General features: G+C 34.3%; 2 protein-coding genes across 2 annotated transcripts in view; one reads left to right on the forward strand and one right to left on the reverse strand.

Annotated features, from left to right (window-relative positions):
- The window catches only part of LOC128184718 (temptin-like), a 24,666-nt gene extending 20,404 nt beyond the window's left edge, over positions 1–4,262 (forward strand). The window contains exon 4 of the mRNA XM_052854297.1: positions 4,252–4,262. The gene's annotated coding sequence lies outside the window, so the exon portion shown is untranslated. The remainder of the gene's footprint in view (positions 1–4,251) is intronic.
- Positions 2,884–9,664, reverse strand: LOC128184708 (uncharacterized). Its single transcript, XM_052854282.1, has 4 exons — positions 9,509–9,664; positions 8,885–9,241; positions 3,513–3,750; positions 2,884–3,347 (listed from the first exon to the last, which is right to left on the reverse strand). The coding sequence occupies exons 1-4, from the start codon at positions 9,662–9,664 to the stop codon at positions 2,884–2,886; spliced, it is 1,215 nt and encodes a 404-aa protein (XP_052710242.1).
- Between the last annotated feature and the right edge of the window lie 1,445 nt (positions 9,665–11,109).

Below are 11,109 nucleotides of genomic sequence, written 5' to 3' on the forward strand. Positions count from 1 at the left end.
TATATTGCCAGGAAACCAGGCAATCTTCTGGGGGAAGTCACGCTATAATTATGGTGAAATCTTCTGAGTGTTCAAAAAATGGTACTCAAAGAAATTACCTTAGGAGGGATTCAACTCAGATTCAACAAAGAATGGTCTTTTTTATAAAATAAAAATAAGCCCCGCTCACACCAAGACAAAAACAATTCAGTGGTATTTGTGACTTTATAATTTCACAGATGAACATGTGAACTCCATGATCAAGTGTTCAAAATTTTACAAATGAATGCTATAGATTTTCAATTGATTTATAATCTTAACACTGTTGTCAAACTAAAAATATCATTGCGACCTCAAATTGTCATAAACCGCTTTGCGAATATTCTAACATGATAAGCGGTTAGCGCACTGTTTCATGTATGATAACTTATCACTTGTACAGAAAACCTTGCCCATGAACATGTAGATTAAAAACTTAAAATACATACAAAATACAAAAATAATCAATATAATACATGTGCATGTAAATGTCACTCTGGTTTTTTTTTTTAAATATGATTGCAAACTGGCTTAATTTTTGTTGAAACTCGATCCCACAGACATAGATCGGCAAGAAATTTTCATGTACTTGAATTATGTTATGCAGAATAGTTTCAATACTTCTTCACAATTTGATGAGATTGAAGAAAAAAAGGAAGAAAAATATATAAATTCGACCGCCAAGCGTGTTTTTTTTATTACTAAATAGGCCACATCAATTTAATGATTTGTAATATTACATGTACAACGTCAATTTTTAAATGAAATAACACTGCTGATTTATTTAAAACACACGCTATTTAACAATTAAAAAAAAACTATCATAAATTATTTAAGATGGTTCCATTAATGAAACGATATACATGGTGATAAGTATACTTGTAGCTGTCAATTATTTTTTGTTGAGGGAGATAACTTGCGTTTCATTTCGATACTTTTGTTCACCTGTAATTGATCTTCAAGACGGCGGCGGTGTTGACTTGCTGGAAGACTCTATCTCGGGGTACATTGTGTACGTGGTTTTGTAATAATTCCGGATATTTTAGGTTCGGCCAGGACCGGTTTTTCTTTTAGTTCCTTTGTTTATGTCACGTGATACAAGGGTATAAATACAACAGTGAATCAGCTGTCGGCTGCTTAGTAGATGATCAGCAGAAGAGAGAATTTAGTGAAGTTTAATAAAAGGTAAATGTGTCAATACAGAGCTTGCCCGTTCGTAACGGTGTTAAGTGTTTTTGATAGGCCAAAGAGAGGTTGTCCTCTTGGTACTGTAGGTTGCAGTCTTTTTGGCTTGTCAGTGTGTCACGGTAGGCTTTCCTCGGAGAGGCTAGCCATTGTTCATTTCTCTAGTGGCTGATCAGACTGTCGTCCAGGCCGTTGTGCTCACTGTCCGTCCTGAATAAGGCAGCCTACAGTGTGCACAGTGGTTGAAGGGCTACCACATATACTGTCCGTCCTGTATAAGGCAGCCTACAGTATATGCGGTAATCTGAGGACGGTCAGTCATTTTAGCTGAGTGGTTGACCTCAGTGGAGTGTCACTGTGGGTGTGTACTGTCCGACCTGAACAAGGCAGCACCAGTACATCACACACAGTGTCAATTATATATATTTATTATACCCTTGTTTTGTTTGTAAATATTCTAGATTCCCTGAAATTACTTGTTGATTATTAACCTAAGTAAGGTTAGGCTATACAAATCATTTTTGACAATCAATAGAAAATCATTATATTATAAGACTTTGTTAGTGTACACCCAAAACCCTGGAAAAGACCAGGCACGAACCCTTCCCCTGGCAGTACAAGTAGCTCGGTACGTTACAGTTTTACCTGAGACACCTTAAACTATCTTTAACTGCATTGCAATCTGGACGGCGGGGTGCACGGAAAATACGGGATCCGCGTTGCCTGTATTGTAAACTAAATGACCAAGTGCTTAAAATAGTATAATTTTCGATGAATTTTTTATGCAGCTATCTTTTTTTGTAAAAAAAAACCAACAAAACAAACAAAAAACCCAAACATTCTATATAGTCATTATTACACTCACTGTAAAGAATCAAGTCAATCAGGCTATACATGCAGATACTTGATGAAAATATTACAATGGTGCTATAGATTTCCAATTGAATTTTTGTTGCATCTTTCATCTTTCATGAAAAAAAAAGTTCTATATAGTTACTATTACACTCACTATTCAGAATCCATAGTCGCAAATAAATGGATTTTTACGGGACATAAGATATCAAACAATCATTTATAAGTCAATCAGACTATGCGTATGGAAACTTTCTTAATAAACGATCACAATGAATCTATATAGCAGTATACCTTTATATGAGCTGTTAACTTTATCAAAACACCATATTGCAGTTACAGTAATAATATCACAATTACCTTTAAGTCTGGTGTAATGATTTTCCCTTCATCTTGTCAAAATGTTTTATGCAAACATCAACTGATTTTAATGGTGTCTGGTTTGGTATTGTGTATGTTGTTTCATATAGAAACAAAATTTGTTTTGATTCATAGTGATAAAAAAAATCAAAATTTCAGAAGATCTAGCACCCAACTCAAATTTATACAATGAACATCAAAGAATGTTAATAGATTATACATAAAACTAATTATTTTTTGTTTAGGATGAAATTGAAGTTTAAGGAAAACCTTAACGAGGCTTGTTGGTCAACAAATTACCCTTGAGATCTACCTTTCATTATTAGAAATGATCAGATTCTGTTAAACTATAAAGTATTATTTAGAGCTCTTCTTCTAATGGAGATCAATACAGTCATAAAATGGCCACGACCATCTAGCCCCCTTAATATAGTACATTTGTACAGTAGTTACTATATATGAACCTAATCACAACCGTAGCTGTCCCTGCAGGGAACACTCCGGTGGAGAAGCGTTGACGTTATTGGGGTCTTCTAAAAAGTAGGAATAAACATTCAGGTTAACGTCGACGACGATAAAACGTTTGGACCAGGTGTCTTGTTCGGTAACGCCCACAACGTTGCTGGGTAGTTTGTACCACAGGTTTAATGGCTTCCCGTTGTTATCCACGTTTGTCGTGTCGCTGATAAGGAAACTGCCCTCATGAGGTTGCTGGTTGCGGTGGTAATAAATTGTGCCAGTGGACGCGTCAAAGAAGTAAAAAGTCATAACGCCGGTGATGTGTGTGTAAACCGACCAGTGAGCAGCGCTAAAGATATTTTTAGGGGTGTAATAAACGGCATCTGCGATGTAAGCCTGTTTGGTTTTGGGATATTCTGATACTGGGACAAGATTTCCATTGTTAATATTCCATCGGTACACTTGATCAGCATCTGAAAGATGTAGAACTATAATGAGATAGATAGATAGATAAATAGATAGATAGATAGATTCTAAAATACATTTAATGTTATTTGATTTGTGAAAGCATTGCTTCAGTTGCATGTGAAAACTATTTAACCTTTCGCAAGCTGCTGTAGTTAAACAAAACCATATACCTGTAAATAGGTCAATATAAGTATTGGTGTAGGTAAGCAGAGCTTTCCACGTGCTCTTATCAGGGAGAGAGGTGAATCCTTGGAACAACTCTGCATTAGTCATATTCCTACATGCCCCAGTGGTCAGTGATGAGGCGTCGTCATAGAGATAAACCCCATTGGTAGTAACTATGGCTTTACCGTATTGAGTGTTCATGTTGCACATGTCGTTTAAGTTGTCTATTATATCAATGATGGTCTAAATTTGATTAAACAAGAACGTTATTCGTAATGAAAACCAATACATGTATGTGCATATAGAGTCAAATGTATATTTTTGGAATTCTCTTTTCTTATTATTTCAAGTCAAAATAAAATCCCCTTTTATCTAGCCAAAATCCGTTTAATATTATGATACAGTCAAAAGGAAGGTGAAGACTTGCTCAAAGATCCGTTCATCAGATGTCATTTGGCGGTAAAATTGATTTTTACATTGTCATATTTTCCAATTGATCCAGTAGAAGGCACCATTAATTATAAACTACACGACACAATAACGAATTTCAGTGAATAAAATAAAACATTAAACGGTAATTATGGCGTATTTCTTGGGTCATTTACAAAATCACAGCAGTGCGTTGAAACAACCGTCAAAGATACAACGCTGCTTAATGATATAAGTAATAAATAAAACCATACTTTTTTACTGTTTTGTGGTGCTGTGTAAATTATACCATGGCTTGGTTCACAACTCCGGGTTTAAACTCACGAGACGAAGTTAAGTGAGGTTACCCTGGGTCATTAATCCCAAAACATGGTATAATTTACACAACATCACAAAACAGTTAAACTATGTATGGAAGATATGTTTTAACCTATGAATTAGCTATTGAATGGTTCCTCTGATGCATAAGTATTTTAACTTGACATCGCTAAGCATTTGTTTTAACGCAGGATAAAAATATCCCATTGAGGGCCCAAATGTCGACGTCACTAATCTTGCATCATTTTCCGAAAATGACGTGATGACACTAGCTATCTGTAATTCCTTCATTGTGGTCAGCATGGTCAAAGGGTCAGGCTGCATCATGGAACCTAAAACCCCCGATTAAGATTTACATTTAATGGACATTGTGCCTCATAACATCTTCAGCAATGCATAGGAAACAGAAAGCGGACAACTATAAAAGACTACGATGAACAGAAGACAATATGATTTCCGAGTTTTTGAGGTTGATTTTTATCTTGATTCGTTGCGTATTTACCTCGAACAAACCTGTGATTGATTTTAATGCCATATTTGAAACCCCGTTGGCGACGGTGATTGAAATGGATTCGCGCAGTTCCACCGAACACGAAGAAAAGTACGAAAAAGGCTGTCGACGGATCCTAAGATGCGCTACTGGTGAAGTTCAGGCGTTTGTGTCTCTTATTTAAAAACAGAAAGTGATCATGTATTTAAACGTGCAATTCCTGTATCATTTTATGCGAGACAAATATGTCGGACTGGTGAAACTTTCTCAAAACCCCATGGATTCCGAATCAGTTAGATTTGTTGTCATAATGTATTGGGCTAGTGGATTTTCAGATGGATTATTGAATGAACGCTAAAATATTCCCATTTACTATACCCCCATTCCAGAGGAGAGGGGGAACTGTTTTACCCCCCGTGTGTCTGTCTTTTTGCACGTCTGTCTGTTTTAATGCATGTTAAAAGTTTAATTAATGATAGTAGAAAATACAAACACAAGTAATGAAACAGAAATATATTAAGCGTATTCAGAGATATGAAAAAGTATTTTTTTCATAAAAGTACTATGAGCAATTATACAATTGTTTATCATTACTACCAAAGGATGCGACTGCAACGCTAAATGATAAAACGTTTGTATAATAAATAATAACTGTTGAGAGTGTCGTTGTTGGCTTCTAAGGTTGCTGTGCATTTGCGCCGCTAAATGATTGAATTGTATCATTAAGCGGCGATTTACTATAAGCGGTTGGAGATGTCAACTGTTAATGTAATAATTTATAGCATTAGGCGTTGTAATCGCATATCGCATATATTGTTAGACAGTAACCATGTATTTTGTATTTGTTAGCGCGACAGCGTGCTGTGTGAAGCTTCGTTAGCAGGACGGTGTGTTGTGTGAAGTTGTGTTAGTGTGACGGCGTGCTTTTTTGTGTTTTAATCCTTTAAAATGTCCAACTCCCTAGCTTCATTGCATACCGCAGTGTCAATTTTAATTTGTTGATACGATTGCTTTTTATTCAATTAAAGATCTCAATATCGAATTAACGATAATAATTAAAATCTGAGTAAAGTGCTTTCCATTTACAAGGATGTATCCTTCACATCATTTCCTTATGGACAAAAATCGAACGAATTAATGTTTATGGTTGAAAAGGGATGAAAGATTGAATATTATAAATCTTGATTTCAAACTTATTTGACGTAGAGTGCAAAATAGCTTTCCGGCAATCCTCACTTTTTACCGTACCTTAGGTCAATGACCAAACAGGTTGGTTCTCCTAATATCTCTGTACCAATTGGAAATTTGAAGTTTTAATATTGAGATAGCAGCAATTCAAATCCATGCAGTGATACATTTATTTTTCACGGACATGCGCATGGTTCCTGATTTGTATAATTATCTTTTATTGAGAGTTAATTATTAGTATGTGTGCAAAACCTGAAGAATCTATCAGCTTCGGTTTAACAGCAAAAGCTAAAAGATTAATTTTCGTCGCAATTAAAAAAGACAAACCGATTAAAAACTTGCATACCATACACATATACTGATTATCGTCAAAAGCCAAGGTCTGTATAGCTTTCTCTTACCCGTGGCTGTTTGAACACTTAAATCGTCGAGATCTTGCATATTCACTCCTAATGCATGACGTCATTTTTAACCAATGAAATTAACCTTCGAACCCTGGGCACCACCATTGTTGTATCAACGATATATTATTATAGTATGTTTCGTAAACTGCTTTTGGATAATAGAAGGTCGCATCAAAGGGCATCTCTGACTATGTTTTGCACTATTCTGTCTAGTATATACGTTAATGAACTGAGATATTCGAATTCTCACCTCAACCACGGCCATATGTTAGAGGATCGTACATATTGGCCGTGATTTGCGACGATAGTAATTGATCTACTTCAGGTTTTGGAGTTCAAAACTAAAGTTCACCATCATTGAGATTGTAAGCATCCAAGACAGTGTTGCTTTATCAAAAGATGAAATACTAAAAGTTCAAAGTCACAGCAAATGCCGTTTCTTTTCTGGTAAAGTCTAAACCAGATTGGGCCAAAGGAAGATACAACATAAATTATAGGGTATGTTACACTGATGTAAGATATAAATTGGACCTTTGATTTGAAAACTTTGTTTAAGGTCACTGCACACTCATTAACCACATGTACTGTTTATGTGAAGCATTATCTACAATGTACATATTTGCTTTTCGAGAAAACACACGGTCCAGATTACACTTTATACAATACTAGTAGTAGGTTATGAGCTTGGCTCTCTACCTAGACACTTCAAGGTTGCTGGTTTCTCTTAATTAAAGCAAAGGCATGCTTGAATTATTCTGCGATGTACCTGGCATCCTTGAAATGGAGACTCGCTTAAAGGGCCATTAGATTTAAATTTTTACGAAGAAATTTAGTTTAGGATCATTGCACATCCTTATCCAAGTCGATGTGAGTAGCAGAGGTCAAAAAGGGTCTTTGAGGAAAATAGTCCAGACATGGATTTCATTTATGGTCTGTGACATGACCTTGGCATTTGACAAGTAATCTTATATTTTCAGTCTGCATTAGCGTTTATACACTACAATAGATGAAAACTTCAAATCTCTCATGCCGTAATTTTTGCTTCATACAGGGTATAGACACATAAATATATATATCGCTAATTAGATGTGTTACATATATAAAAATGTAATAAAATAATAAATATATAATTCTTTACTATATTCGTTTATGATATAAAGTATTTGAAATATGTATTGGCAAAAATCAAACGGCACCTATATAATCTGAAAAGGTCATTGTGGTGGTTGTTACAATGGCCCATTTTTAAAGCGCTTAGCCATAGCTCAGCGCTTTATTGTCGTTAGACTTCTATTTCCGGTGCATCGAATAACTGCCCCCTATGGACAGAAGTATACATAATTTAAAATTGGTTAGGAAACCAGTTTCAGTAGTTTATGCACATAACTGCACGGGCTATTGTGAATCGTACGGGCTATTGTGAATTTAATGTACGGGGCTTACATACATCATTGCAGGAGGTGCCACGCAGTGATAAGGATATAGTACGAATACAGAAGCTGAACTTGAATAAAAATTATTTTCAAAGTAATAAAAACGTTTAAGGTGCTATGAGACATCTGTCAATGTTGCAGATAAAAGTACATTATAATAAAAAAAGATTCACCGGTTAAGAATTTTGAATATGACCCAAAAATATGTTTTGAAATTTTTTTGAAAAAAATAATAAAAGCCCCATTGTAATTCAAACTCATGACTTACAGATTCGTAGTTAACGCTCTAAACCATTGCACTACGCTGTGAGGTAGCTTTTTTGAGAAAGAAAACATTATTAAAACTATGCTTGATTTTATTGTTTATTTCAATTGGCAGAACGTCTAGTATGGAGGTGTCCCATACCACCTTGATTACAAGACAATGTTTACAAGCAGAAAAGCGTTCGCTTTTGTGCTGTGACGATTTGTAATGTAAAGTTCTCATTACTCTGTTGTTGCTCCATAGACTAACACTTATGCTAATTGGATAGAACTTAACAATACATGATTGTGTAGAAGTCGAAACAATAGTTTAAAGCCAGAAAATATATACAGTCAGTTCAAGCATATCTTTTACAACATACAACATGTCATAGCATAGCATTGAGATCTCATAGCATAGCATTGAAATATCATAGCATAGCATTGGAATCTCATACCATAGCATGCAATCTCATAGAATCGCATTCGTCATATCATACCATAGCATAGCATACAACATTATTTTAACTCGGTTTTAAATGTTTTTATTTAAAAAAATAAATGTTTACATGATAGATTTGTGGTAAACTTTGGCTTCTTATTATTTTAATTCGAAATGTGTGGAACTCTTCTGTGTATGGAGGCGTTTTTGTCAAATCTCATAGCATATTATAGCATAGCATAGCATACCATATCATTAAGCCCTTCATTTCAATTTCTCATAGCATAGCATACAGATCTCATAGCATAGCATACAAATATCATAGCATATCATTAAAATCGCATACCATAGCATAGCATTAAATTGTAAAAGATATGCATGAAATGACTGTATCAGCTAATTTACGGTGTAAAATCCAAAGTAGACAAACCTCCCCAATAGATGTTGTCGGTGTTTTTGTTGTCGTTTTTGTCGGTGTCGTTGTTGCATGTGTTGTTGTTGTCGGTGCTATTGTTGCTGGTGTTGGTGTTTTTGGTATCGCTGTCGGTGTCGTTGTCGGTGCCATTGTTGCCGGTGTAGTCGTAGTTGTTATTGTTGTTTCAGTGGATGTTTCCACAGACACTTTCTTCATGAAGCACACAGACGAGTTGCTTTCCAAAACGTACGGACTTACTCTGGTCGACACGGTGACTAGCGTGCAAAACCCACCACGTCCGTACTCGATCTTTTTTTCAAACAAAATAGTTCCACAGCCTGAAGTTATCAAGCAGTGAGCTGCACATTCGATCTACAAAGTATATTTCATAAAAATAATAAACCCAAGTTTTACTTTTGCACGTTCGGCCGATAGAACAATATTCAAAAACTTTTTTCGTTCATAAAACCAAGTTAAATTTGACCGGATTTGTTTTAAGGTAACAACAGTAATCGCATTGAACTGTGCCGATGTTAATATTCATCATTAGGAGTTATCTTAATAAATGTAGTATATAATTGTGAATCTCCATCTCATCTACTCTTGAATACTATCCTTCTCAGTGATTTTGAGACTTACCCTAGATCTGACAATTCTAGTGCTCCCTAAAATAATGTGACTTGTGATGTTATTTCCACATTCCATTCCCAACAAGTATAATTGTTGATAAAATGAGGAACCTTCCAAAGCGTCAAACTTGAGAAAATAGAGGAGGAATATATGCCAAACTCTCATGTTGAAATATTTCACATACATGAATTTACTTGAAGAGAAAGGGATATGATATGCGCGCAATGTATTTCCAATCGATTCCAGTTTATATTGAATTAATGACATTATGCAGAGCGGAATGTGACGTATCTCATTTTTCTACAAAATTTAATGTGATGGATGAGCTTGAAAATATTTCTTTTTAAAATTTAATTTTTTAAATTTGTTTTTTTAATACTTTGATAGGAACATTTAAAACACAAATAAAAAGTTAACATATTTCAGGGACTAGGTCTGCATCTTAAAAGTGTATTAAAATGTTATATGAAATATTTATATTGAAAACTTGTTATCATAATGTTTGTCTTTAAAAACCCGATTTCTATAAAACATTTTTCTTTTTATCAAGAAAATGTGACTTAACTTTGAGAAGCAACGCATGATTTACTACTCGCCGTAAGAAGTACTGATATTTTGGATTGTTCTGACAAATTATGACATTTATTAAATTTTGACCCGTCAATGCTGATAATTGCTGCTATTTACTGATACGTTTACTGTTGTTACTCTAATTGCTGATGATACTGATAATTTTTTATAGGCATACTAAAAAGCCTAATTTGGCCACATAGCCTGGTCTCAGAATAAAAGCTTGACCTCATTTTTGGCTTCACCTTTGGCTTGGCGTCACCTCTACAAAAATGTTTATGTCTTCAATTTTATTTCAATCCTAGTATATTCTTCACATTTTTGTTTTATTTTATTGATGTATATTCAATTAATACATACGAAAAATCAAATAAAATGCTATTTAGTGTCTTTACAGTGAATGTTCTATTTAAAGAGATACATGTACATGAAATTGTGTATGCTACAAATTTGATTGATTGATTGTCATACCTTTGACCCTCTCTGCTCCGAGTGAAAGAATTTTGCATTTTTAATATTTGGAATGGTCAATATGGTTTTTTTAATTGTTTGTCAAAATTTAAAAGTCAAATACCGATTTACAAGCGAGTTACAGAGGTTGGAATTCTTTGTTTTGTAAACAAAGCTCGATCCCTGTTAAAGTTAATATATATGTATGTGTTGTATTGGTATATTAAGTTTCAATCTTATGTTGCGTTTTGTTGTTGATAAGATTATTCATGAACAAATTGAACCAATTTATGTTGTTTGCTACAAGTTAATTTGCCAAAGAATGGTTATCTCTTTACTTTACATTATTTCAAATATTATACTCGGGCTTTGTTTACTTTACAATGACTTTTTCCTCTGTATTTTGCTTGTTACTTGACTTCTAACATTCAAATTTTGATGGGTCAAGTTAACCGTTTAATAGATAAAAATTACTAATAAAATACTCATCTTAAATCGTGTGTGGGTCCTTTTTATTAATTAAAATTGATGCATGTGATTGCAATGAAAGACTCTCTAAATTTTAAATAAAACAATGGTTTTTTCTGTAA

The sequence above is a fragment of the Crassostrea angulata genome, chromosome 5 (genome assembly GCF_025612915.1).
Source record: "Crassostrea angulata isolate pt1a10 chromosome 5, ASM2561291v2, whole genome shotgun sequence".
Lineage (NCBI taxonomy): Eukaryota > Metazoa > Mollusca > Bivalvia > Ostreida > Ostreidae > Magallana > Magallana angulata.

What these genes read in the sequence shown, in the direction of transcription:
- LOC128184708 (XM_052854282.1), bottom strand. Translation starts at nt 9,664, where the DNA reads ATGAGAGTTTGGCATATATTCCTCCTCTATTTTCTCAAGTTTGACGCT. An exon ending in CTAGAATTGTCAGATCTAGG is followed by an intron (nt 9,242 to 9,508) that starts GTAAGTCTCAAA and finishes TATACTTTGTAG; the next exon opens with ATCGAATGTGCAGCTCACTG. An exon ending in CGACAACATCTATTGGGGAG is followed by an intron (nt 3,751 to 8,884) that starts GTTTGTCTACTT and finishes AATCAAATTTAG; the next exon opens with ACCATCATTGATATAATAGA.